At 39.4% G+C, this 26,855-nt stretch overlaps 6 protein-coding genes across 6 annotated transcripts in view; 2 read left to right on the top strand and 4 right to left on the bottom strand.

The window, feature by feature from the left end:
* LOC108600178 (protein PIH1D3) lies at positions 1-993 on the bottom strand. The gene is made up of 3 exons (XM_017987585.2): positions 693-993; positions 414-637; positions 1-350 (listed from the first exon to the last, which is right to left on the bottom strand). The coding sequence occupies exons 1-3, from the start codon at positions 832-834 to the stop codon at positions 87-89; spliced, it is 630 nt and encodes a 209-aa protein (XP_017843074.1). The 5' UTR covers positions 835-993; the 3' UTR covers positions 1-86.
* A 4,901-nt stretch (positions 994-5,894) lies between these two features.
* Positions 5,895-10,150, top strand: LOC108598534 (venom protease). Its single transcript, XM_017985217.2, has 2 exons — positions 5,895-6,601; positions 9,315-10,150. Exons 1-2 carry the CDS (start codon positions 6,282-6,284, stop codon positions 10,084-10,086), a joined length of 1,092 nt encoding a protein of 363 aa, XP_017840706.2. The 5' UTR covers positions 5,895-6,281; the 3' UTR covers positions 10,087-10,150.
* Positions 10,151-12,677: 2,527 nt separating this feature from the next.
* Positions 12,678-13,612, bottom strand: LOC108599026 (peritrophin-48-like). Its single transcript, XM_017985807.2, has 3 exons — positions 13,592-13,612; positions 13,481-13,536; positions 12,678-13,430 (listed from the first exon to the last, which is right to left on the bottom strand). The coding sequence occupies exons 1-3, from the start codon at positions 13,596-13,598 to the stop codon at positions 12,711-12,713; spliced, it is 783 nt and encodes a 260-aa protein (XP_017841296.1). The 5' UTR covers positions 13,599-13,612; the 3' UTR covers positions 12,678-12,710.
* A 405-nt stretch (positions 13,613-14,017) lies between these two features.
* LOC108598228 (C-type lectin 37Db-like) lies at positions 14,018-15,504 on the bottom strand. Its single transcript, XM_017984844.1, has 3 exons — positions 15,356-15,504; positions 14,568-14,632; positions 14,018-14,515 (listed from the first exon to the last, which is right to left on the bottom strand). The coding sequence occupies exons 1-3, from the start codon at positions 15,502-15,504 to the stop codon at positions 14,049-14,051; spliced, it is 681 nt and encodes a 226-aa protein (XP_017840333.1). The 3' UTR covers positions 14,018-14,048.
* A 543-nt stretch (positions 15,505-16,047) lies between these two features.
* On the top strand, positions 16,048-17,450 carry LOC108598888. Its single transcript, XM_017985649.2, has 2 exons — positions 16,048-17,239; positions 17,296-17,450. The coding sequence occupies exons 1-2, from the start codon at positions 16,124-16,126 to the stop codon at positions 17,404-17,406; spliced, it is 1,227 nt and encodes a 408-aa protein (XP_017841138.1). The 5' UTR covers positions 16,048-16,123; the 3' UTR covers positions 17,407-17,450.
* A 907-nt stretch (positions 17,451-18,357) lies between these two features.
* LOC108601152 (glypican-6) overlaps positions 18,358-26,855 on the bottom strand; it is a 32,253-nt gene continuing 23,755 nt past the window's right edge. The window contains 11 exon segments of the mRNA XM_033293732.1: positions 18,358-18,444; positions 18,476-18,816; positions 18,877-18,898; positions 18,900-18,929; positions 18,931-18,978; positions 18,980-19,049; positions 19,220-19,773; positions 20,668-20,934; positions 20,993-21,149; positions 23,312-23,546; positions 23,729-23,893. Of these exon segments, the coding sequence (XP_033149623.1) occupies positions 18,358-18,444; positions 18,476-18,816; positions 18,877-18,898; positions 18,900-18,929; positions 18,931-18,978; positions 18,980-19,049; positions 19,220-19,773; positions 20,668-20,934; positions 20,993-21,149; positions 23,312-23,546; positions 23,729-23,893 (1,976 nt within the window).

Raw genomic sequence — 26,855 nt, forward strand, 5'->3', positions numbered from 1 at the left:
CGCAATGAAGTCGTTAAGCTTACACTGCGAATTTATTATTTACTGCTTGCCAAATTTGTTATAATTATTAATATTAAAACTGAACTTTAAAAATTCACATAATCCAATTCGCGACGCAGTCTCAACGTCAAGCGCAATTTTCTCAATTCGCTGTCGTATTTCGCCTCACAGCGATCCACATCCACTGGATGTGGCAGCGGCATCTTAAGTCTATACAAAGCTGTGCCCAAATCCAAGTCTCGCTCATTGAGCGTCAGATTCATCTTGTCCGCCGACATTTGCTCATCGGGCAAACATATCTCCAGCACCAGATCCTCACAGCTGGACGACGCGCCCGTGCGTTGACCCATCTAAATGCAAATTTAAGCGCCAGCTAATAAAAAAGAAAACTTAATCGACTGTTGTTGGCTAACCTGCAAGAAAACATCCTCAGTGCCCACAGCCTGGCGATAGGTCATTGTATATTCGGGACACTTGCGCTGGTCCAAAGCGTCCGCATCCTCGCGCTGCTGCTGCTCATGCCATTCCTCCAGCGTTGGCGGCGGCTTCGCTGCTGCTTCTTGCTGCAGCGGCGTGGCCAGCAGATTTACCTTCTGCTTCTTCTTCTGCTTGTCTTGCGGTCCAATGCTGCCCGGTGCTGTTTGTTATATGGCGCGTGAAATGGCGTTACCATAGTGATAATCTTAACTCACTCTGCTTATGCTGAACCACCAAGGATTCGCCCTCATCCTCACTGCTGCTGCTGCCAGCGTCGACGCCACCGCGACGCCTGCGGCTGGGATACAACAAATTCTGCAGCTGTCGCAGCTGCTCAGGATTGTCAAACAACGACATGGCTGCGTCTCTATCGCTTTTTTTTTTTTGTTAACAAATTTTATATTTTATGCTTTTGTTTTATTTACTAGCTCGCTCTCTATATTTGTTTGGCACGCTTGTCGTTTACTAAGCGAATGAGTTTTTGTTCAAGTCGAGAAAAAAAAAACACAAACTTGGGAGCAGCTGTAACTTGTTTATTATGTTGACATGGCAACGTAAGTTTGATGCATAAGCCAAGGGGCAAAGTTGATGAGAAAAATACACACAAAAATGTTAAAGGGTATGTTAAAGTTGAGTAACAAAAAATCAATACATAAATTTGTTGCCAAAATTCACATTGCTAATGCACTTGGCGGCTTACAAATTCTTTCAATTGAGCTCAGCTTTCATGCCAATTGTAACTTTTACCATTTATCGTCGCTTTTGTTGCACGACACTTCAGTTTCACTTTTCAATTAAAAAACTTTTGGCCTGCATTCTTCTCTCTCTCTGAGTGTCCAAAACAATTGTTGGCTGTAAATCATAAATTGCATAATTATGTTTTGACCTTCGTAAGCTTTTCAATTTTTGATTGCTGGCCATGGCCAACTGCGTATGTTTTTCACACGCCTCTCGCTGTTGCAGTTAGAACGCTAATTTGCATGTTGTTGGCCACAAGGCGCGAACACAAAAAAAAAAAAAAAATAGCGTGTCCGTTGTAAAGTAAACACAGCAAAAGCGTGGCCAAAACACAATAGCCTGGCTGACTGGCTACTGCTGGTTCACAGTTGAATGAAAAAGGATTTTCGGTTTCGTTGTGGCGGCGCTTGATGTTGTGTTTCGATACACTTTGCCAATTAATTAGCAGCAAAAGGGTGGCTCAGAATATAAAGCTGAGCTATATAGTAGGACAAACTGAACTGCAAAACTGCATGAGAGTTTATTTATTAATATATTAATATATATAATGGCGTAACTCGCACAGCTTATTTCGATTGCTGTTTTCAAATTTGATTTATAAGTCAAAAAGTAACATTCAACTTAAATTTGACAATCAAAAACTTATTCAAATTGATTGAATTCGAATTTAAGGAGTTGCAAAATCAAATTAAATTTTATTCAAAGAACTAACTTAACAAAAATTTTGTAAAGATTTTATTCAAACAACTAACTTAACAAATAATGTTAAGAAGTCTGTACTCTGATTGGCATCAAATTCTGATTAAATTGCCATAAGAACTTCATGTTCAGTTCTGTTATGAATTGTAAATTGTAAATTCAAAATGAATTCAATTCCAAAAGGATTTGTACATCTCTAGCAAACTAAATCCAGCCCAAATTCCCAATAGAACTTTATGATTATTTGCTGATTAGTTGATTAATTGTTATGCCTCAACTCTAGCAAGTGTATATGCTACTTGTGCACACCTCAGTCTTCACGCTTATAGTTTTTGCTGTGCTGTATTTTTTACACGCTGTTTTTGTTGCTGCTGCTGTGTTGTGTTTAATTTGTTTAACATGAGACTGTATACAGAGTGAAAAAAAGAGCGCAAAAGCAATTTGGTGCACAGTTTGTTAAATTGACAGGCATTTAATGCTGTGGTCTAAGCTGAAGTAGGGGAAGTAAGCCAGGCTTAAACTGCGTATGCGTATGCACGTAGTTGAACTTTAACATGTGTACGACACAAATCTCAGGCACGTAAGCGAGAGCTAATGCTTGTGGCACTGTCGCTTGTGATTTGTGGCACATTTCAATAAACTTGATTAGGCCAAAAGTTAAAGTCTCAGAAAGTTTGCTACTTTTTTTGGTAACAAATATGGCGTAGCACATAAAGCGTAATTAAGAAGACATTAAGAGCCTTGCATAAATCATTGTATGCTGAGCAGACACACATATGGCCAAATGGGCGTGGCGTCAGCACCTGGCGTTGAGTTGTTGGTCTCCATTGCTGATAATTTGATGTTGCCTGCGTCGCTTGCTCTTTTGGGCAAACAAAACGCAGTCGCTCAAACAAGTTAAAATTGCCAAACGCGCAGCCAAGCACCAAGCACCCCCCCCCTTCCACCTCTGCAAGCAGACACGGATCTCTGGCTCTTGTTGATTGCAATTTTGGCGACACACTGGCGCGCTGCATAACATTTTTGGCCATTTTATTTTGTTAAACATTTTTTTGCAAACTGTTCAGCGCACAGCGACAAAAGCAGCAACAGCAGCAGCAGCCGCCACTACTTCCGACAACAAAGAAGATTGCTCAGCAGCAGCAGCAGCAGCAGCATTTACTCCACGCCAAGTGTGTGCTGCGAGAAAAATGAATGCGCCTAGTTAAATAATTCCCACAACAAGCGCAGCCAGAGCGCCAGGCAACGATAAGAACAACAACAGCATAAAATTTCATATACCATCATATACTATAAAAAAAAAACGTAGAATAAAAAGTAAAAATATATGAATTGCCTGAGCCTGTGCAGTCAAGCGTTGCACGCAGCTCTCGCCCAAAAAATAAAATGTATATATAAAAATAAAACTAAGCACAGCCTCAGCCGCAGCTTCAGCCTCAGCAGCGACTTGGCAAAATAGCAAAAACTTGCAATCCCCGCAAATAAAAAATATACATATATTAAGTCCACTCAAAACAAATTAAAGCAGCCCACACAGTTTTAAAGTTCATTGAAGCACAAAATGTGCCAAGATTTAACCGAGATTTAAGCCCCCCCCTGGCCAACAAAAAGTCAGCCAAACTGGCCAACAAAACGCTCAAGAGCATGTGGGCCCAAAAGTTAAGAGCGAACGCTGGCAAGAGCGCAGCAGCAGCTTTTAGTCTTCACTTGTTTGTTTACCAACAAAGTAGAAAGCTTTTGGCCACAGCTGTGCGGCACAGTGGTGCGAATTTGATGTACAATAGATTGAAAAAGTTGCAGCAAATAATTTGAAATTTAATTGCAACTCATTTAACTTAAGTGAATTAATTTGATTAGCAGCTTTATCAGCTGTATACCTTAGTTAATATCTTAAGCTAAATATAGTTTATATTATTTGATGAGCATGCGCTTCATTAACTTTAGTTAACTAACGCTCAACGCTAATTGAATATAATTGCAAAATAAAATTAACATTGACCCAACTGTATTTAAAAATTAAACAGAGCATAAATAACAATTTAAACAAATTAAAACGTTTTGCCAACAAATTGTCAAGCAAACGAAAGTTAACAGCAAAAGTAAATTAAATCGATACTCGTGCAACGATTTGAGCCAAATTCGCGTCATAAACAACGCAAGCAACAAGTGACTGGAATAATTAAACTAGCGCTCAATGGAAAGTCGAGCACTTGGACACTTGGCTGGGCAATCAAGTAATCTAAGCACTTACCTTGGTTCTTTTCGTATAACGTTTTGGCAGCTTTCTTGGCCATTTGCGTCGCGCCGTCTCATGCGCAAACAGATCCTCAACGCTGCTGCTTAGCTCTGCCTCGTCTGAGCTGCTGCTGCTGTCACTTAAGCTCAGCTCAGCTGCCACGCTGCCTGCCTCAGCGTCGCGCTGCCGCAGCACACGATAGTTGGCGTCGCTGCTGCTGCTGCCGGCGTTGCTCATGAAGCGTTCTCGAAATGATTTGTATAGAACGGCGCTAACGCTGCCTATGCCTCCATGTATGCCCACTTCCAGCTCCAGCGCAGCGCAGTCCTCGCTTTGTGCTGCGTCATCAGGCAGCCCACCCTTGTTGACGTGCGCTCATAGTAAATATTTATGGCTGTTGATATTTACAATTATGTAATGGAGAATGTTGTTGTCGTGACTGCGCCGCTGCTCGTCACTGGCATGACGCCCCCCACCTCCTTCCTCCCACTGCTTGCACTCGCTCGTTCTGCAAAAAAGAAATTGGCAAAAATTTGCATGTGCTGCATTAATAAGGAACTTCGAAAACGGGGTGTGCCCCACATGCTACGGATTGTTGACTTTGTGGCAAATGCAAAGATTGATAGTTGCAGCCACATAAAGTGCCTTTGGAAAGTTGCTAATCAAAAAATAATTTGGGCTAAGAAAGTTGCAAAGAAATCACAAATTTGCTGCAACAAACTTATTTTAATACATTTCTCTTTTATGTGCCACACACTTAGCATTTAATTTATATTTAATGTCGCGCCAACTGCCATTCGATAATGTTAAATATGCCGTTCAAAAATTTGTTAATTCATGGCTTACAAAAAAGAAGAATAAACTGTCACGTTAACTGTACAATGAAAATGCAAAAATTTTCTTTCTCTCTCTCTGTGTTTTTTTCTGTAGCCCTCAGGGCTTTTTGGCGTGCAAGTGAAAAGTGTCGGCAAACATGAAAGCAACAAATGGACGCCATGAGGAGTAAAATGCGAGTACAACGCCTTTATATATATGCATATATATATAAATAGTTTGCCATGTGGTGACAAAGGTTAACGAGTTTATAAACAAATGTCATTGTTATAAAGGCAAATATTATTTATTATTAAAAATTTAATATGAACTGCGGCAAAACAACTTTACACGCATTAAATTTAAGTTAAATATAAATATGAAATTTGCTATGAATTTAATACAAGTTAAATACATATACAAGTTATAAATAATTAATTTAATTATAAAAATTAATTTTAATACACATACAAGCTTAGCACAACTTTAAGTTATATTTTAAGCATTAATTATCAACTTTATTATATATATTTTATTACGGGAAATGCTCGTATCTCTTTAATCTATTTTTTGAAATGATTGAAATTCTTGCCGTGTATTGACGCTTTAGGCGTAATAAACAAACGTTAAGCAGACGCCGCTCAGGGCCATGCCCAAGAGACAGTTCTTAAACACACACACACACACACACACGCATGGAAAGTAACACATACATTGATAGCTGGCAAACTGTCACATTAGCATATTGAGAACGCAACGGGCTAAACGTAAAAAATGCGACTTGGTCTCTGTTGTTTGCCCGTCGACTGCGACTGCGACTGCGACAACAATGACGTCGACTGCGCTGTCGCAGCTGGCAGCGACGCATGCGCAACTTGCTTTTGGCCAACAGATCAACAGGCATTGGTATCAGTTGCTTTGCAGACTTTCGCGTGTGCGGTCGCTTAACACACACGAAATCAAATATAAATAAAAGTCGAGAAACGAAACGAAACGAAAAGAAACGAAAACGTGCGTGGTTTGAAATTTCTTTATTTAGGCGCGACTTGTTGACAGTTTGAATTATGTGGCAAGTGGTCGCGAGTGGTGGCGAGAAATAGAAATAGATGAATAGTTTAAAAGCAAAGTTTATGCATGTGATTAACATAATTAATAAGTGTAGTGTAACAGGAAATACCAGAAGAACTCTAAACGAAAAATCTCAACTAACGGCGCATACAAGAGACGACGACGACGACGACACCGTTTAGTTCGATTCTCATTAAGTTTTCAGTGCATAAAATTGCATAAAAGCAAGTCAGACGACAAGAAGAAGAAGATGCTGCTGATCCACTTACATCACTGGCCATTAGCGTTGGCTATCGCTTCCTGCATTGTTGCCGCCTCAACACCAACTAAAACAACAGCAACAACAACAGCAGCGACAGCAGCAGCATCCTCCATACCAGGCAAATATCAAGCCTATGGCAGTCAACATCAGCCCAAGAAACTGCGACTGACTGGAGCTGGAGCTGGTGGGAACGACACTGTCAATAAACCAGTATACCGACAAAATCCGATCAAGAATTGGTTTGGTGTCTTTAATCGCAATAATTCGCCGACAGCTCATAACCAAACAGCGCCGACATGTTCCTGCAGGTGAGAGCGAACGAGCGAACCCAAGAGTAGGTTCCACTTTGGAGTTGTCCATGACCATGACAGGCCTAAAGGCATGCAGTTAGCCAAGTTATAGAACAACAAACAGCACAAATTCATTGAGTGTCATTGTCACTGTCTTCACACACACACACACACACACACACATACAAAGCCAAAATGCAGTTACAGTTAGCAGCAGCAGCAACAATAAACACGCGATCAATAGAACGAGAGCTAACAGTTTTCTTAAAGCTTCAAAATCATTGCGTGATTTGTGTCTAAAGTTAAGAGCTGAGTAAATAAATAATGAACTAGACACGCTCTGGCTTTTCATAAGTAAGGAGCACGCTAATCAAATTTAAAAAGAAAAGTAACTGCTACTAAATTTTTCAGCTTCTTTATAATATTATTTGTTATAAATTAATAAAACAAGACTCTCTGAATGCTAATCAAATTAAACAGATTTGAACTGCTACTAAATTTTCAGCTTCTTTATATATTAATTTGATATATATTGATAAACAAGACTCCTCTGAATTTGCTAGAATGCTAATTCAAATTAAACAGATTTGAACTGCTACTAAATTTTCATTGCTGCAAATAGTTTACTTATTATTTAAATAATTTTACTTGCTAAACAAGACGCTGAATTTTCATAAGTTTGCTAGCCAAGCCAATCCAATTAAAAGGACTTGCTATTGAATTTACTACTAAATTTTTAGTGCTTCCTTTTATATTATTTAAATAATTCTGAACAAGACTCTCTGATTTTTCATAAGTTGCTTGAATGCTAATCAAATTAAAAAGAATTGTAGTAAAGACTTGGAAATATTCCAAACAACTTCTTAAAAGCTTTATATATTTTTTAAATAATTCTATAAGCTAATATGCAGTATTCTATTATATTGCTAGACTCTCTGAAGTTGCTAATCAATTTAATGAGACTTTCTATGCAATTGAGCAGCTCATAAGCTTGCAATGCTCTTCACTAACTTCTTATATTTCTTTAGCAATTCTCTTAGCTAATATGGCATATACTATTAACTTTAGTTGCAACTGCAAACTATTGCCTTTGCCTTTATGTGTGCGGCTTGCCATATTTGAACGTGTTACACGCCGATTCTTCAAGCATTTGTCACATGCACAACGCTTAGCGGCAAGAAGAAGAAGAAATGCAACTAAAATCCGACACACTGTGCCCAGAGCCGCAGTTCTTGAAAGCATTCTTTCGTATACACACACATACATGCACACATAAGATCTTTGGGTCTGCAGCTACAGTTGGCATTTGGCATTGTCAAGTACCCCTGGGTATATGGCGACGACTGTTTGCATAAATACTCAGCAAGGCTTTGACTTTGGGGACTTGTGCAGTCGCTAGCTCAGCATGGTTAAGGAATTTTAATGATCTACACGCTACACAAATTTAGAGTTTTTCTTTTCTATAGATCAAATTAGATAAGGTCAGTTCTCAGGCATAAATAAAGCTTTAAAGAAAGTTCTCATCTCTCGCATAAATTTGAAAATTCATAATTTTTGTTATACATAATTTTTTATTAATAGTCAATGCATAAATGTTTAATTTGTAAAAGCCTAAGCCAGTTTTTGAATTTTATACACTTTTTATTTATATATCATTAAAATTGAAATGAGTTTGATTTGCATACGATTTGATAACAGACGTCAAAAGTTGTTTTGGAGCCGTGCCCAATGCGTCATTTTGTTTTTGTATAGGAGAGGGGGGGAGGGGGTTTAATTATATTGTCTGAAATGGGTCGCACATTTGTTTGGCTTGGCTTTTAGTCGTTCGTCGCATAATTTTGGGGCAATGACTCGATTAAAGACTCAGCGCATTTATCGTTCTTGGCTTTCGATTAATACCAAAACAAAAAGAACTTGAAGCGCTTCCTTTCCATTTAATTTATTTTGGCAAAACCTGCTTTGTAGCTCGACTGCATTTTGGACAATTAAGAAACCAGTTTAATGTAACAATATTGCCATTAAAAAAAGGTTAACACAAATGCAAAAATTGCTGGTGACATGCGCATTAAAAATAAACAAGCTGACACTTTCTTTATGACATTATTAATGACTAAAGACAGAGACTAAGACCAAGAGAAAGAGACAGGTTAGTGAACTCTGTAGACTGAGCAGAGTCTGCAACCAACTTCATTAGGCTGTAGATTAAAAATGATTAGAGCTTTAGGCCAAGCTGAAGCAAATCAAACGAACTTTTAGGCAAACAGTAACAGGCACTGGATTCATAGGGATGTTCAAGTGGAATACATAGAAGAACATACATAGCCTAATAGACACAGTAGCAGAATAAACTTGGGCTACCTAATAGAAGACCAATTGAAAATATTCTCAGCCTTGCACCAATCCCACAACAGCAATGAAAAAGAAACCAGGCTAAAGATTAGCCACCTAATAGCTTAAGTAACTGATCTGAAAGCAAATCAAACGAACTTTTAGGCAATGCTAAGCAAAGAACAGAAATACGACGATCTAAAGGGATCTTCAAATCGAATACATAGAATAAGACGGGAGCTAGAGCCAACTAGAATACAAATTAAATATTCTCAGCCTTGAACACAATCCCACAACAGCGAAAAAAAGAAACCAGCAGCTATTCATTGAACTCATTCTCAACTAAAAGAGGAAATTTGTTCCGTTCTCAATCGACTAACCCCGACTCTAATCCTCTATGTAGATGCGGCGAGCGCAATGACGAGTCTCGCATTGTTGGTGGCACCACCACGGGCGTCAGCGAGTATCCCTGGATGGCTCGGCTGAGCTACTTCAATCGCTTCTACTGCGGCGGCACGCTGATCAACGATCGCTACGTGCTGACGGCGGCGCATTGCGTCAAAGGCTTCATGTGGTTCATGATCAAGGTGACCTTCGGTGAGCACGATCGCTGCAACGACAAGGAGCGTCCCGAGACGCGCTTTGTGCTGCGCGCCTTTAGCCAAAAGTTCAGCTTCTCCAACTTTGACAACGACATTGCGCTGCTGCGTCTGAACGATCGCGTGCCCATCACCAGCTTCATACGTCCGATTTGTCTGCCGCGTGTGGAGCAGCGCAACGATTTGTTTGTGGGCACACGCGCCATTGCCACAGGCTGGGGCACGCTCAAAGAGGATGGCAAACCGAGCTGCCTGCTGCAAGAAGTGGAGGTGCCAGTGCTGGACAACGACGAGTGCGTGGCCCAGACGAACTACACACAGAAAATGATTACAAAGAACATGATGTGCTCCGGCTATCCCGGCGTGGGTGGTCGCGACAGCTGCCAGGGCGACTCGGGTGGTCCGCTGGTGCGTCTGCGTCCCGACGACAAGCGCTTCGAGCAGATCGGCATCGTCTCCTGGGGCAATGGCTGTGCGCGTCCCAATTATCCTGGTGTCTACACCAGAGTGACCAAATATCTGGACTGGATTGTGGAGAACTCGCGGGATGGCTGCTTCTGCGACGAGGACTACTAAGTCTCTAACTAACGCTAGTTGTACTTTTACTTTTTGTACTTTTATATCAAAACAAAAAATATGCGCAAAACTAACTGAATAAAGTTAATGCTAATTTAGGTTACGTAACGAAGAAGTTTTTAATTATTTACAATTTAAGTTGAAGCTATTTGCAGCGCAATGCTTTAAGTTTAAATAGTTACTAACAACTAATTTTATTTGGATTTATTTATAACTTTAATTGCAATTCTTACGCTGCAAAGGCAAATAAGTTTTTTAACATTCTTTACAATTAAAGTTCTTGAGATTTGCTCAGAATTTTATAAACTTTAATAGTAACTGAATGAATGAATTTAATTGAAATTCTTATGCTGCTAAAGTAAAGAAATTTTGAATCACTCTTTACAATTAAATTCATTGGAGTTGTAGAGAATTTTATACATTTCAATAGTTACTTTGATAATTCAACAAATTTATGTGGATTTATTTATAAGTTTAATTGCAGTTCTTATGCTTCATAAGTAAAGAAATGTTTAAATACTTTTTACAATCAAAGTTCTTGAGATTTGCTGAGAGTTTTAAACACTTAAAAGTAACTGAATGAATGACTTTAATAATAACTTTAATTGAAATTCTTATGCTGTTAAAGTAAATTTACAATTAAAGTTCTTTCGATTTGCAGAGAATTTTATAAATTTACATACTGACTTTAGTTTATTTGATAATTCAACGAATTGAAAATGAATTTAATAATAACTTTAATTGAAATTCTTATGCTGCTAAAGTAAAGAAGTTTTTAACCGAATGGTCAAGAATTTTACAATTAAATTTGTTTGGATTTGTATAGAATTTTATGCATTTAACTTTTACTTTAGTATATTTGATAATTCGACAAATTTTATTTGGATTTATTTATAACTTTAATTGAGTTTCTTATGCTGCAAAAGTAAATATTTTTTTAATCATACTTTACTATTAAAGTTCTTGAGATTTGCTCAGAATTTTATAAACTTAATTAGTTACGGGATGAATGAATTTAATAATCAGTTTAATTGAAATTATGCTGCTAAAGAGTAAATCATTTGTGACGTCACGTGCTCAAACTCTATTGTTCAATATTCATGAAATTTAAATAATTTCCATAGCATATTCAACACATATTTTTTTTTTAGATTTCTTTAGATATTTAATTCCAACTCTTATGCTGCGCAAGCATTTGTGACGTCACGCGCTCAAACTTTATTGTTTCGAACCTTCATTATGTTTACCTTTTGCTTTGAGTTTAGGAGAGTTGAGAGAGAGACTTTGGTGCTCCCAAGCAGCTGTTTTTGAGGAACTAGCAGCGTGGCGAGCTTAGATAATACAGGTCTTAAGTTCGCAACGCTTGTTTGTTTTAGTCGTGGCTAAATTCAATTCGCCACTTGTATTAGTTTTACTTATTAGCACATGCCAGGTTCTTAGTCACACACACACACACACATAAGTCGGTTGCAAGTTGCGCTTGCTGCAGCACTTAGATTCATATTTAAACACTTTGGCCCGAAAATCAAACAAACGTTAGAAACTCGGCAAACTGGTTTTGAACCCCCACACACGCTCAAACAGCTGTAAATATAACAAACTAAATGTTAAATCAAGAACTGAAGAGCTAAAGCATCTCGCAGTTTGCTGAAGTATGAAAAAGTCAAATGTGAACACTGAAGCTTTTGCCCGCGTCTATTGTTTGCTTAAATTATTTGTATAGATTGTCTCATAGAACTTACGGTGCGTATATAAGTTAAACAACAGTTGATAGCATTGATAAGCGTCGCTGTTGGCAATTTTCGTTAATTGCTATTGCCGTCTGTTGTCTTGCGTAATTATTAAATTTGTCACACGAAAGATTTTGCGCATCCGTTGGATACACAAATGCGCGCTGCGCTCTCTTGCACTTTTTCTCTTTTAGCTGGTTGCAGTTGAATGCGCCTCCAGTTCTCTTGGCCTTTGTAGCAAGTAGGGCGCCGCAAGTTTCTACAAAAATTAGCTTTTCTTTTTCGCTGCTCGCTCGCAGCTCACAGCAGCTGTTGTTTACCGTTTGCCGCTCGCGCGCTCACTGAAAAAGCCGCCAAGAGCTGATCACTCCCAGAGATTGGCAGCGTCGTTGTTGTCTCGGGTGCTCAATTGTTGCTGTTGTTGGAGTTTGGTGAGCGTGAGCGCGAGATGATGTAGAAACATTTTTCATAGTAGGCATTGTGAGTAAATGTTTTACATACAACAAATACTTGGCAGGCAAACTACAATATATATATTTACTAAAATGGATAAGTCAGATAATGAACCAACTGAGCGCAAGCTGGATGAGTTTGATGTAATTGATCATCGCTTGCAGGCGCTGCTGGATCGCGTTAATGCAGTGGAAACAATGATGAATGAATTGAATAGCAATGAAACTTATAAGAAAATATGTGAAGCTAATGGCGAAGCCGAAGAAGCTGCGGGAAGCTCTGCTGAGTGCAGCGATATAGAATTTAATGAGGATGAAATTCCAGCAGAAATAGAGCAGCTCGATTTGGCGGGCATATCAAAGCTTGAGGAGCCAGATGATTAAATTGTTTAAATAAAAGCGCATTAAATGCAGTTGCTGAACATATATATTTGTTTAAGCTTTAGCACACACCTGGCTGACAAGTGGAGCTGGCAGCATCGAATACAAAGCCCTTGCCACAAATGCCTTCATGCAGCTGCAGCTTGGCGCAGAAGTAAAAGCGATCGCATTGTTGTAGTGCAAAGTACTTGTTGTTGTTGCTAGCATCGGCGCAGTCGGGCTTTAAGTCATCGGCGATGCAATTGCGATCGGCAACACAAGCATTAGCTGCTTGACTATAAGCATGGCCATAGTCGCAAGTGCGCTGCACTAGCTGCTGATCATGCAGGCAAACATAATATTGATAGCACTGCTCAGCAGCAAAGGTACGATTTGCATTATTAGCGCATAAATTCTTATCGGGCATGCACTTGGCCAAAGGCGCTGATATGCACTGCTGCTCGGAGCGCGAGTAGTGCTGACCACTGGGGCAGCTAGCATAGATGGGTTCGCTTAAGCTGCCCAAGCAAATCCAATAGTGCACACAGTCCTGCTCAGGTATAGTTGCTAGATGCTCCAAGCTGGCGCATTGGCTTTTAATGCTGTCGCTGGGATTAGTTGGCGCACAAGCGTCTGCGCTGCATTTGCGCGCTGCAGCATCAAAGCAGCTAATCGTGTCATTTCGTCCTTCGACTGTCTCCTTGGCACATTCTCGCACTTCTGGCACTTCATTCACACATATAATAAACTTGCTTTGCTCAGTGGGATGCGCTAGCATCTCCAATTGTTTGCCAGCGCAGCGCTAAAAGTGCCATTAATTAATAACTTACTTTTATATAATTAAATGCTTACCTCGTATAAATTTTGAGCGTTTGCTGCAAATATTGTTGTCATCAACAGCAGCAGCACTGTAAAGATTTAAAGCTGCTTATAAAATTTGTTTAAAAATTGCAGCTTACTTACATTTCATTGTTAAGTTTCTTACTGTTTTGCTGCCAATGCCTGCAGCTTCTTTTATATGTTGCTAACTTGGCGCGCTGCTTTAGATAATATTAATTGCTTATGTTCAACAAAGTTCATTGTCATATTAAAAAAAAAAATGCACTTTTTTTAACACAAATCAATTCAATTTTTAATTTGTGCAAAATAAAACAAAAGCAAAATGCTGCTTATCAAAATGTACAAGCAGTGCGCAAGCAGTGCAAACGCATATACTGCTTGCCGCTCAATACAAATTGAGCTTAACATTTAAATAAAGCATAATATGCGCATTTTAAGTTAAAAAATTAAACAATTTATTGTATTAGTTATGTAATTAATAATTAATAATGCAATTTAAGCTTAAATCATGTACATTTTTTGAGATTAAGCAATCTGGTATACATATCGCGCGTCTACTGTAGTTTATGTATAATTAAGATTACCAAACCACAATTGTGATTGTGCTGGGACTATTTGTTTCGCATATAAAATGGCATAAATCAGTGCATTCGTTATCGTTCATGCGAAAGTGTTGCTTATGTTTTTTTTCATACAGCAGCTGAGCACAGTTCTCATTATGATTTAAATTATTTGGCTCAATTTTAGCCCAACGCGTAAAGTTAGCAGCACGACCAGTAGTCATTGAAACAAATTTACCCTCCTCAGCCAAATCGTTCAGATCTAACCAATAACGTTGCTTCTTATGCAATTTCTTTGCAATGGCATCGAATTGTTGTTGATTTTGTAAAACAACAAGCTGAGCGCCCAGCTCATGGCATTTGTGCAATGCTGCATACCAGTTCAAACTATAGTGACTTATATAGTAATATTTATCCAGTATTTTTTCAAAGGGCTTGGCATTAGCTTGCACATGATCTTCCAGACTTTTTGTGCGCTCTATGTACACTAAAAAGAAAGTTTATATTTAGTTTATATCAAGTACAAATTCCAAACTTACCTTGCTCATTAGTATATATAACACTTTGTATTAAAATGTAGTAAATATAAAACAAAGCAAGAATTAAATTCATTTTTTTAAGCAACAATAGGCATGCACAGCTATAGCCATGCAACTAAACTGAGGCTTTATACAATACAATTTATGCATATATCAGTTAGGGTTGCCAGCTCAATAAAATAATCCAATTATTTGCGTTAACAAAAAGTTCTAATAGATTCTTATCAAAAGAACGTAATTAAAAATTTATTATTTATGTTGTTACTACAACTCTATAGCAAAGCTATGAATAACTTTTTTCACACGCATTATGAGCAATAACAAATCAATTTTTCATTGAGTTCACAGAAAGTTAGTCATAATATATGTACAAACCACAATAATAAGCATAATGTTTATTTTCGTACAGATTTTATGGTTTACATACATTAAAAAATAAAATACAACATCATTTGTTATATCAGATCTATAAAATATGTTTTTATAGCATTTTATTACTCTTGTAATGAATAAATAATTCATAGAATAACAAAATTAAACGAAGCTTCATATTTTTATTTAATTCTAAGCTAAAAATTACTGCTGTCGTTTTTCAATTTATTTCAAATACGACGCTCTGTCTTAAAATTTACCAAATGATAGCTTTTATTAGAGATGGATGCTTAGCCTGGCAAATGTAAAGCATTTCTTTATAACAAGTATAATCATTTAAAAGAGTTTGGTCGTAAAATGTAAGATGCGCACAATGCTCATTGGAATGCCAGTTATCGGGTTGTCCGACCACCCACTTGGGAAAATCTTTCAAAGGCGCTCCTGTGGTAATCGATATAAATTCATTTTCTTTACCCATATCGTGCATGTCTGTCCAATAATTTTGCTTTGCTTCCAAGTGCTTGATAACGTTGTCTAGCTCCGCTTGATTCTCAAAATTAATCATATTGTAACCAAGCTGATGACATTTCATGAGAGCTTGAAACCAATTGAGTTTCTCCTTGGATATGTAATAATACTTGGAGCCAATTTTTGTTAAGTCTGCTGCAAATTCGTCGAGGGACGCATTGTAACTGTGAGTTACAATAATGTCCGTAGCTTAAATTGTAGTAATTGTTTTAGTAAGCCGAACATATTGTTTAAATAAATTACCTGCAGCAGCACAAACTAAAAGCAGTGAAATTAATTTGAACAACATTGCTGCATTAATTGTGTAATAAACAAAAGCTACTAAAAGTTAAAGACATTTGAATATTGTTTTTATAACAATTGATTGCTCATAATAGTGCTAAGTTAACCGCAGCTTGATTAAATTGTTTCGTACTAGTGTTGTTAATAACACTTGTTAGTTTAAAAAGTGACACACGCGCATTTCTTGAAAATTTGCTGCAAGTTGGCAACAGCTGAAGTCTGCAAGCTTTTGTCAGTGAGCAGCGCGCTCACTGACGCGAGCTCAGCGTTTTACGTCTGGCCGAACAGCTGTTTTATAGTATGTACATTCAAAAACAAGTCTGTGTCTGGTGCTTTGCAAAAATAAATTTGTTGTCGTGAAATAAATGTGAAAAATGTTAGAGAACATCGACTGCTGGCTGTACATATTGAAATACGTGGATCTGAAGGATCAATTGTCGCTGACCGAAATCTCACCCATTTTGAATACAGCGGTGCATTTGCATTGGCGGCATCTGAAGCAGGCGCTGGTGAGCGAGCAAGTGCTGCGACGCTTTGAGCGGCAGCCAGATGAGCTGGAGGACTTTCTGGAATGCGCCAGTGGCGCGCTGCAGCGACTAACAATCAAAGGCGCCACATTGCAGCAATTGAAGTGCTGGCAGACGGCGCAATTTGCCAAACTGAAGACACTCGACTGTGATCTGCGCTACTGTGAGGTGGAGCAGGCAGACTCCGAGACGCTGCTGCTGACGCAGCTGTTTCCCAACTTGATAAGCCTCACGCTGAACAGCTGCTGCACTGGCGCGTACTTATGGCTGTGGACGCAGCTGCAGGAGCTGCACTTGATATGCTGCGAGTCGCTGGACAGCTCCACATTTGGACGCATCTTTAGCACGTTGCCGCTGCGCAAGCTTTCGCTGCTTTACTATGGCTACAGCGCCAATCTGGGCGAGCAGGTTATAGCTGCTTCGCATTGTGCCACGCTGGAGCAGCTGGTCATAGACGATCATCATTTGCTGGGCGACTTCCTGCTGAATCTGCTCGAGCTGCCCAATTTTCAGCGTTTGGCTTTCTACACGCGCGACTATCACGAGTGGCTGCTGCAAACCACAGCCAAGCTGCAGCCACTGCGCGTGGAGTCGCTGCTGTTCAACGACGCCTTCTGGAGCAGCACACATGTGAGCAACGCCATACTGGCCATGACCAATCTGCAGCGCTTGGTGCTATACGACGATGATATTGAGACGCAGCTGCTGGCCAAGCTGTGCGCCAAGCTGCCGCGCCTGAAGCAGCTGCATTTGCTCAAAATGCGTGAGCTGCCCACAGCCACACAAATCTGGGATATGGTTTGCAATTGTGGCAGCCTAAAGCTGCTGAATCTGTCGCACAGCAAGCTGGATCCGCAGTTTCTGGAACTAAGTCAAATGGCCATAAAGCGTGTGTTCTATAGACGCAAAACTTGCCTCACGCTGCAGCTGCATCAAACCTTCTTGGCCAACTCTGCGCAGCAGGTAACACACACACACACACACAATTGCAATTGCTAATCTCTGCCTACTTTTTGCAGACCATCGATGCACTGCAGCATGCCAAGCTACACATCATATTCGATCCCGTCGATCTTGAGCTTTGGAGCACACGTTTCGTCGAAGTGCAATTGAAGCCCATTGAGAACTGATTTTAAATCCACACACACACTTTAATAAACTAATATACAACGTAGTAGTATTCGGTGTTATTTTTGTTTGTATTTCGTTTTACACTTTAGCATATACAGTAAACAAAAAGTAATTAAAAAAATTCTAAAATAAATATGTATACATATAAATAATAATGCAAAAGCCACAAGCGCCGCATGCATACTAATCAATATATATATATATATATATATATATATATGTATGTGCCCAATACTAAATGAGAAATTTTGGCTTTTTTAGTTAAACAAATTCTCAAACTAAAGATTTTGATATAAGACTTTGCTTAAAATACTCATGAACGATTTTAATAAACATTTACTCGAAATAAAAAGCGTTTTATTAAAAGTTGCAAATATTGTAAGAAATTTCTCATTGTTTGTGCGCACAATTTGTGTGGCTTAAATGCTTATGTTGTTTTTGAATTCAGTACAGTTAGTATTAGAATTGCTGCTTATGCTATGTATACTATTGTTGTTAATCATTTTTTTATAATGCGTGGGGGCAACTGTTACGTATTGTGTATAAATATAATACAAATATAAGTTTTTTATCTTTTGTTACAGCTACAACTAAATGCTATATATATAGTTAATTTTTGCTAAACGATCACATTGAAACAGGCACACACACATGCACACACTCACACACACACGCACTTAGAGCTTAAAATTTCGCACTTAGATTTCTAGAGCGTTTGTTACCTTAACAACTAAATGGGCATTTTTTTCGTTACGTATTCCTTGCAGCCTGTTGCTTGTTGCATGCTACATGTTGCTTGTATTTTTATAAAATTTTGGACTTTGCATTTTTTCGTATATAAGCAGTTTTCACTTTTTTGTTTCATGCTTGAAATGACTGAGAGAGGTGTGAGGGGGGGGCGGGGGGGCCGGCGTGATATGTGCCACACACATTTTTTATTTTTGAGTAAATCACAGCAAATCGGCGCAGACGCCACCGAACCACGCCATATAAAGTGGCAGCAAATAAATGACGAGAGCGCGACGCAGCGTCATTTTCTCTGTGGCGCCGCCAGCCGCTGCGTGTGGCATCATCTGTGGATGAATTGTGCACAGCGTCGTCCTCCTCCTGCTCCGCAGAGTCATCATCATCGTCGTCGTCGTGGCCATTGCCATGCGGCTTGTCGAGATCGTTGTGATCTTGCGTGACCACCGGATGTATGTCCTCCAGATTGGGACGGCCAGTGTGTGTGCTAACGGACGGATGCGTATCCTCATCATCATCGTTATCGGCATTAACGCGCACCGCCGGCTGCTCCACATCGGGCTTGTGACTGGGCTCAAAGGCGCCCAAGCCGGAGCCCTCGTCATCGTCTTCATCATCCTCCGACCCAGAGCCAGAGCCAGCACCACTGCCTACATAAGGCTCCTCTGCAAATTGAAGCAGTGCGTTAGAGCAAGCGAGACAGAAAAGTGAGACTTGGGACTTACCTTGCTCGCTCCAGTCCACATCCTTGACCATTGTAGGCATTGCGCAAATGGATTGATGGCATTTCGCAGATGAAACAGCTGCGTGGAGATTTGCGCTGTTTGGACGTGTGCTCGCAGGATTGCCGCTGAACTCAGGATTCGAGCCATGCTCTGTGGTAACCGAGTGCATATATCTAAAAAGTTAAAGATAATACAGTTATATACTATATAGAGCAACCAGCTCAGCAGGTAGTGAATACTTTTTATAAAAAATGTCTGTATGAGCAGCAATAACTCAGCAACTGTAAGAGCTGGAGCTACCAAATTTGGCTGCTATATGCGCTCGTCCATGCTCTATGCTTACCTATCAATGGTGTGTCCATTCCAGCACATGCCATCCACATCCGATGAGGCAGCTATGGCATCATTGCTGCACATTGCATGCGGCAAGTTGGACCAGAACTTTTTGTAGTCCTTCACACGCTGCCGAATATCACGCACTACTTTATCCAGGATTGGCTCACGGCTATTGCCATTGTTATCGTTATCATCATCGTCGTTGTCGTTGCGCTGCTGCTGCGATTGCTGCTTGCGACGCTGCTGCTGCTGCTTGCGTCGCTGCTGGCGTCTGTTGTTGTTGTTGCCACTGCTTGGGGTTTGCTCCTGCGTTTGTGGCGCCTCCTGTGAGGCAGGCTCAGCAGCGCGACGCTCACGCAGCACTATGGCCTCATCCAAGGTGGCATCAATGTCCAGCGTATCGGCTTCGATGGCATGTGTGGCATGCAACTCGTGCACAGCAGCAGCTGCAGGCGCTAGCAGCAGCTTGGGGTTAATAGCGCGCTTGGAGCGACCCATTGAGCCAAGCTGCGGCTTGCCACAGCCTTGGAACACACGATTGGTTATATCCTGTCCCGAATCCTGTTGAGCGTCAAAAGCAAAGTTAGTTGTCATGTGTTTTATTTATAAACTCGCGCTGTTGTCTATCATTTAATATCAACATATCACGCATATCTGCGCGCTATTGGCAGCTACTTATCGGCTATGCACATAGCTATAGATAAGACTTGGACTCGTTGCTCTGACTAAACACACACGGACAACGTGTTTCGAATTGTCTGTTTGCCTTTTTATCAGCGCGTGTTTATCAGTAGCTCTAACTGTTGACCCCTTAGCGCACTAACTGTTGATAGCCTTAACTGTTTTGTTGACCCCACAGCCCAATGCGGCAAGTATTTAACACAAACTTGAATTTAAATGACCAAAAGTCGCGCAACTAATAAGAATTAAATTAAAAACTATTTTGACTACGCTAAGGTCTCAAACGACAGCACAAGACGCTGTGCGTAGCTTGCAGCGCAGCTCCACTAAACTATAAGACCGTTGTTAATACGTCTACAGCGTCTAAATAGCAAAAGCGCAAAATAAACACATTAAAAGGCAAATGCCGCACTTATAAAAAACAACAACAATAGCTATAACTTTAGCGCACACACACACAATGTTTTATTTATGTCTATGTGTGTGTAGCATAAAAAATTATAAATTAAATGCATATGGGAACCAAATGTTGTATAAATCTTTGCAAAAGTTTAAACAAACGGCGCATATATAAATTATGGGGCAGTAATCAAAATTCAATAAATTATAAGCATGAATATAAATAATTGTCTAGATTTTGCATATGAAAAACTTGTTTGGCAAAGGTTTTTCCACTAACAAAAGTTATATGTTTTGATTTAATTTCAATTAGTCGCATATGCTAATTTAATTTTCGAAACTGCTTAATTAAGCAGATCGCAGTTTGTTGCTCACCTGAAAGTTCATAATGGCCTCGGAGATTTTAATGTTGATGGGCTCCACCACCATGACAATGTTGAAGGCGCCCAGCATGCGATCCGCCACTTTATCCATATTGAGCGCAAAGTTCTCCCACTCGGCATCGAATTCATGCAGATAATGCAAACAGCCTTTGATAACATTGACGCAATAATTGGTGCAAGGCTTTTCCGTATATCCCTTGCACGCGCCACAATGTTGCATCTTCGTCAGCGCGCCAGTGCAGTCTTGATTCAAGTGAATCTGCAAGCCCAAAATATTCTAGAATAACAAATTTTACTTCTATGTGATATGCACTTACATTCAAAATCTTCTTGGACACCTCGGCGGCTGTAGCTAGAGCTTGGCCATAGGTGCGTGTGGCCACAAAGGAACGCTTGATTTGCACCGAGAGCTTGTCGGGCACATCGCCAAATGGCTTCAGGTCCTTCATGTGCTGACTGACGCAGCTCATGTATCTGCAAAAGGCATAAACATAACATGGCACATAAGTTTAGTTGCCGGCGGAAATTGGCGCTTGTAAATGGCAAAATGCTGAACGGCCTATGGGCAAAGTTCTCTCTATTTAGTAGAAAAACGCATAAAAATTGTTTGTCCGGGTCGGTCGGCCGGTCGGGCCGCCTGACTGACGACGCTTTCGACATGTGCTGCCAGCAGAGGCAGCAGCCATGAGGCATGACAGGCATTGCACTTGTATGGCTGCTGCATGCAACAGACAACAGTTGGTCAGTGCTGGAGTACGCTCAAGTTGTTGGCCCTAAAGGGAACGCAAGTCCAAGCAAAAGCCATAGACAACACACTGTAGAAAATTTAGCCACACAAACAAAAAAACAGAAGTTGGAATAAGTTAAGTATTTAAACTGTGTCTTAGCATTAAGTTTTGAGTACTAAAATGACTTTCTTGATATTTCAACTATTGTTGGAATTTAATTTAAGTATGTTTGGGATTCAAAGAATTAAATATTTCATACTTGGCTTAAGAAAATCGAAGATGATCCATATTGTGATATAGCTTTGGACTGTATGCGGGCTATTTATCTTTAAACTGTTTCATAGCATTAAGTTTTTAGTACTAAAATGACTTTCTTGAATTAATTGAAATTTAATTTATGTATATTTGGTATTGAAAAAATTAAATATTTAATACTTGGCTTGAGAAAATCGTAGATTATTTAGATTCAAACAACGTTTTGTACTAAATGCGGGCTATTTATCTTTAAACTGTTTCATAGCATTAAGTACTAAACTGACTTTCTTGAATTAGTTGGAATTTAATTTAAGAATATTTGGTATTTAAAAAATCAAGTATTTCAATCGCTGTTATCAACACGGAGGCCTCTGATTGTATTACTAAAAAATCTACTTTAACTTTTTTAACTATTAATAACTAACTAAAAGATTAATTAACTTTTTTAACTATTTATAATTAACACTAACCCAGACCTGACTGGGTTTTCCCCTTGCAACGAATGTTGGGTCTGTTTAACACTTCCAATCTATAAGTTTATCAAATCTAAAAACAAAAACATCATTTTTAATAATTTTTAAATTTAATTTTAAATATTTTTTGTAATCCTTTTCATTTATCGCCGACTGTCATAAGAAAATACGAAATTTATTCATATTCTGATATCGTTTTGGACTGAATGCGGGCGCTGATTTTATTTATGTCTGATTTATCTTCCTGCGTATATAAACTAATTAATTTATTCTTCTGCTTATTTTTCAGCTGCCATCAATTCAATTTTACTATGCTGAGTAAGTTTATAAATATATTTGATTACATTATATAAATGTTTTTTTAATTACAACTAAGTGTGCTTAGCATTTTTGCTGTGTAGTCAAGGATGCTAAGCTTGGCAACGAGGTTAGCTACTAAAGTTGTAGTACTTTAACTATGACTAAAGTTTGCACATGAACAATGTTTTGAAATTCAATGCTTAAATTTTTAATTCCCGACTGTTGATAGTTTAGCAAGTTAAGCATAAATAATTAATAAAGTAGCAGCTACAACTATGAAAGTGAACCCTGTTATTAAGTGCCACATAGAGTGCAGACCAACCGCAGCAAGTGCCGGCAATTATTGTTGGTAGTTGTAGTTGCTGTTGTAGTTGTCGGCGCAATAAAACGGACAACGTGCCAAAGCACGTACGACAAAACTAAAACGATGACAATAAAACTGAATCACAGACGGAACAGACGACCAATTGGGGGAAGCAAATAAAAAGCAGCAAGAAAAGCGCGTGGGTAACACGAGCCGAGAGCCAAGTGGGCGCAATTTCTGGCGCAGCTTGGACTTCAAGTCACACATGTGAGCAGCTGTCGTTAGGTTCAGGGTCTGACTGTCGCCTGTGCCTAATTTCAGTGCAAAAGTTTGTTAAGTGCTTCAACCGCAGGCAGCAGCAGCCGAACAAAAAACCAGAGGCAATAACAAAAGGGCAATTGCCAAAGCTGAAATTGCACACCAGTTAGGAGGAGGCTCAAAGCCGCGTCGACTCGCAGTCTTCAGTCATTTTGCGGTTTCACACGTACAAAGCAAATGCCAGAGGTTCAAGCCAAGTCAAGTCGCGTTGACTCGACTCTCTCTCTCTCTCTCCAGAGAGTTGATGGGTTTACTTACTTTTCGTCAAAGGCGTATTGCTGATTGAGCACTGTGAACATTTTCTGATAGAGCGTGCTAAAGAATTTATCCATGACGTCTATTAGATCGACACGTCCGCGTGCATAGTAGTTCTCCAGCTCGTTGAACAGATCGCTAAAGACATATGAATGCTGCATATAGATGGCGCCGTAAGTGCGTGTAAACATTGCATGAAACTGAGCCTTCGACTCTTTCAACAGTTTGCGGAACAAATCTGTAAAGAAGAGAATTATATATAATTAACATCCGTTGTTCATCGTATTGTGGCATCCGCTCTCGAACTCGAGCATCCGCATTGTCACACGCATTGCCACTTGACATTGCAACCATGATGCGGGCACACACAAAATTCTAATTGGGTGACAGCTTCAAGTGGCTCGAGAGATTTGTGCTTACCGTTGAATTTTGTTGCCTTGCCGCCCAGCAAGCTGGACATTTTGTCAATTTGCTCCTTGGTGTGCCGCTCGAGCTGCTGACGCGACTGCGCCGCCATGCGCGTTTCCATGTTGTAGGTGCAGCAGGTGCCCACCGAGGGGGATTCACAATAGCGTAGCACGCGCTCTGCAAGCAGCAAAAGAAGAAGAATAAATAAATAGTTAAAAATAAAGCAAGTTAAGAGCGACTGCTTATTTACTAAGCCACATATACATACGCAATTCAGTTAACATTCAATTAGCTCAATTAGACTTAATGCTCAACTGATTTATTAACTTAGCGCCCGCATACCAAACTCTAAAGAGAGTCACAGCGACTTGTTTGCCAGCGCAGTTTGGAGAGCATTGGGACATTTCCAAGAAGCTGCCACTTGCCACTTGACATGGTAACCAAAAACGCAGTCGAGGCTCAAAACAGAGGCGCATTCTTTTCGCTAGAAAACAAACCAAGCGTTGAGCTACTACCAACCGCCATCATCGACGACCGTAACCTGAACTCTGCGCATACGGGCGTGGCCGCTCTAACCCGCTGTCTCGCTCTAGCCTGCGGCATTCTTTTAGTTCATATATTTACGCAAACATTTAACACGTTCGAGAGCGTTTTGGCGCTCAGGTAGTTGAAAAGCGAGAAAAATTATGCATTAGTTCCATGCAACGATATAATCAGCTAACCAAGCAGCCAGCCAGTCAACTCCCCCCCCTCCTCTAGGCAGCTGCTTTTATGGTCTGTACTGAACGCTGCGCTTTATTTTGTTTATTTAGATAATTCTCATGAATGGAAACACAAGCGCGTTGCACACAGTCAAAAGTTCAACACTAATTGAATGCAAACAAGTTGAAGTTGTATAGATTTTTTATTTTTGGATTTTGTGCGCTCTCTCTCTCGACTTGACTCATAAATTTGTTCAAATAGTTGTGCATCATCTACACAGTATATATAGCGACGTCTGTCTGTATGTATTGTACATATTTTGTTTATTTCTAATATAAATTTAGCTACTTTAGTGCACATAACATTGTAAACATTTCTACGCTTCCTGCTGTGGCTGCGCCTCACTGTTCGCTTCAGTTGCACGTTTTTTATGAGCTGAACTAATTGTTATGTTGCACAAGATATGAATTAAGTGTAGCATACAAAACCAAAAGCCTTTTGGCTTCGCTTATCTAAATTGGGCGCGTTACCAAATGGCAAACGCTTCTCGCTTTGGCAACTGTGACTTGAAAGTTAATTGAAACACAGTTAAGAGAAAGGCGTGTGTGCGATGAGCTCAAACTGCAAATACACTTTGAAAATAGCAAATTAGTTGGCAAGTTAATTAACAAAAGTCGGAGCAGCCAGCTGCCAAACTAAAGATACACTTTGTTTAAAAGATGCCATAAAATTAGTTGATAAGCATAGAAAATAGCAATAGGCTTCTAATTCTTTTACACTTTTGCAATACTTCAGCATCGCCTTTTCTATTTCTAAGGAGAGCAGAGTCCAAACTTAAAATACACTTTATGCAAAATATAATTAGGTAAATTTCTAAATTAGAATTCGTTATAAGCTGGCTGCTAGTTCTTTTAAACTTCAGCATAGCCCTTTTGTATTTTCTAAGTGTATGTCCAAACTTAAAATACACTTTGAAAATAGCAAAGCTATAAGCTGGTATGCTTCAGTTAAAAGCAAGCAAGTTAATGGAAGCACAGCTAACAAAGTCGTACCAGGCAGCTGCCAAACTGTACATACACTTTGTTTTAAAAGATGCCAAAAAATTAGTTAGTAAGTAAACTTTATAGGCTGGTTTTCAATTCTTTCACAACTTCAGCATAGCCCTTTTCTATTTTCTATGTATATGTACAGCCTAGAAATCCAAAGGTGAGCGAAGAGATACCAAACTTAAAATACACTTTATGAAAAATGAAATTAAGTATATTTAATAAGAAAATAGAAGATAGAAAATAGCAAGCTAGAAAACTTTTTAAGTGTATGTCCAAACTTCAAATACACTTTATGAAAAATATAATTAAGTAAATTTAGCAACTGATAAATTAGAATTCTTTATATGCTGGCTGCTAATTCTTTTACAACTTCAGCATAGCCATTTTCTAATTTCAAAGTGTATGTACAGCAGAAAAAAGTACAAACTTCAAATACACTTTATGCAAAATATAATTAAGTAAATTTAGTAATTGATAAATTCAAATTCTTTATATGCTGTCTGCTCATACTTTCACTCATTCGCTTAGCACCAGCATACCCCTTTTATTTTCTAGTAATACCAAAGTGTATCTGCACACACATGTGCTGCCATAAACGATAAACCTTTAGCTATGGTTTATCTATGTTAAAATTACATTAGAGCATTAAAATAACGAGCAAAGCCAGCCAGGGCTATTCTTTATGAATTGCTGCATAATTCTCAAGCACAGACAACAAAAAGTTGAAGCTGCGGCCTTAACAAATGTTGCCAGGCGTTCGTAGGTGTCATGTCTATAATAAATGACCTTAGCTTGAGCGATATGCCAGAGTCTTGTAGCTGACTAAAAGCACCCTCTAATAGAAAAAAACAGACAAACTAAAGGCAAGCAAAGCAATTTCTAAAAAAGCAACACCCACCACCCAACAAAAGGCAGCAACCCGCATTATTAGAAAGCAAAACCTGGTCACATGTTGTGTGGCTCAAACACACGCAATTTACTTAGTGTGTGTGTGTGTCTATGTGTGTGTGTGTGTGTGGGGGGTGCAAGCGAATTTCATTTCAAATGATTTACTGTAACGATCAACAAACGACTCCTGCGGCGACCATAGCCACCCCTAAGGCTAACTTGCCTGCCTCCCCTCGCTTCTCTTCTTGCTACTTGCTGCTCTTAAAAGGGTGCGAAAGTTTGTGCCAGGCGTAACCAAAAATCCTAGCAATAGATAACAGGAACACACACACAGGAAGTTCGTGAGGCGGGTGGGGGTGGGGTGCGTTGTTTGATGGGCGCTCAGTCTTCGAGTCTAGGCAGGTGGCTGCTGTCTGCCAAGTTTGGGGGGCTCTTTGTCTTATGACATTAATTTTAATGTTTGCCAAAGAAAATAAACAAAAGTAAACTTGTTGAAATGT

Source organism: Drosophila busckii, chromosome 3L (genome assembly GCF_011750605.1).
Source record: "Drosophila busckii strain San Diego stock center, stock number 13000-0081.31 chromosome 3L, ASM1175060v1, whole genome shotgun sequence".
In the NCBI taxonomy this organism is placed as follows: Eukaryota; Metazoa; Arthropoda; class Insecta; order Diptera; family Drosophilidae; genus Drosophila; species Drosophila busckii.

Bases quoted from the DNA above. Each gene is read 5' to 3' on its own strand.
- LOC108599026 (XM_017985807.2), bottom strand. The intron at 13,431-13,480 runs GTAAGCATTTAA...TGGCACTTTTAG, and splicing joins ACGCTCAAAATTTATACGAG to CGCTGCGCTGGCAAACAATT.
- LOC108598888 (XM_017985649.2), top strand. From the start codon at position 16,124: ATGTTAGAGAACATCGACTGCTGGCTGTACATATTGAAATACGTGGAT. The intron at 17,240-17,295 runs GTAACACACACA...TACTTTTTGCAG, and splicing joins TGGCCAACTCTGCGCAGCAG to ACCATCGATGCACTGCAGCA.
- LOC108598228 (XM_017984844.1), bottom strand. From the start codon at position 15,504: ATGATTAATTTTGAGAATCAAGCGGAGCTAGACAACGTTATCAAGCAC. The intron at 14,633-15,355 runs GTGGGTGGTCGG...AAAAATGAATTT, and splicing joins CCTTTGAAAGATTTTCCCAA to AATTCTTGCTTTGTTTTATA. The intron at 14,516-14,567 runs GTAAGTTTGGAA...CTTTCTTTTTAG, and splicing joins TATATATACTAATGAGCAAG to TGTACATAGAGCGCACAAAA.
- LOC108598534 (XM_017985217.2), top strand. From the start codon at position 6,282: ATGCTGCTGATCCACTTACATCACTGGCCATTAGCGTTGGCTATCGCT. The intron at 6,602-9,314 runs GTGAGAGCGAAC...TCCTCTATGTAG, and splicing joins GCGCCGACATGTTCCTGCAG to ATGCGGCGAGCGCAATGACG.
- LOC108600178 (XM_017987585.2), bottom strand. From the start codon at position 834: ATGTCGTTGTTTGACAATCCTGAGCAGCTGCGACAGCTGCAGAATTTG. The intron at 638-692 runs GTGAGTTAAGAT...TATAACAAACAG, and splicing joins GGTGGTTCAGCATAAGCAGA to CACCGGGCAGCATTGGACCG. The intron at 351-413 runs GTTAGCCAACAA...ATTTGCATTTAG, and splicing joins CTGAGGATGTTTTCTTGCAG to ATGGGTCAACGCACGGGCGC.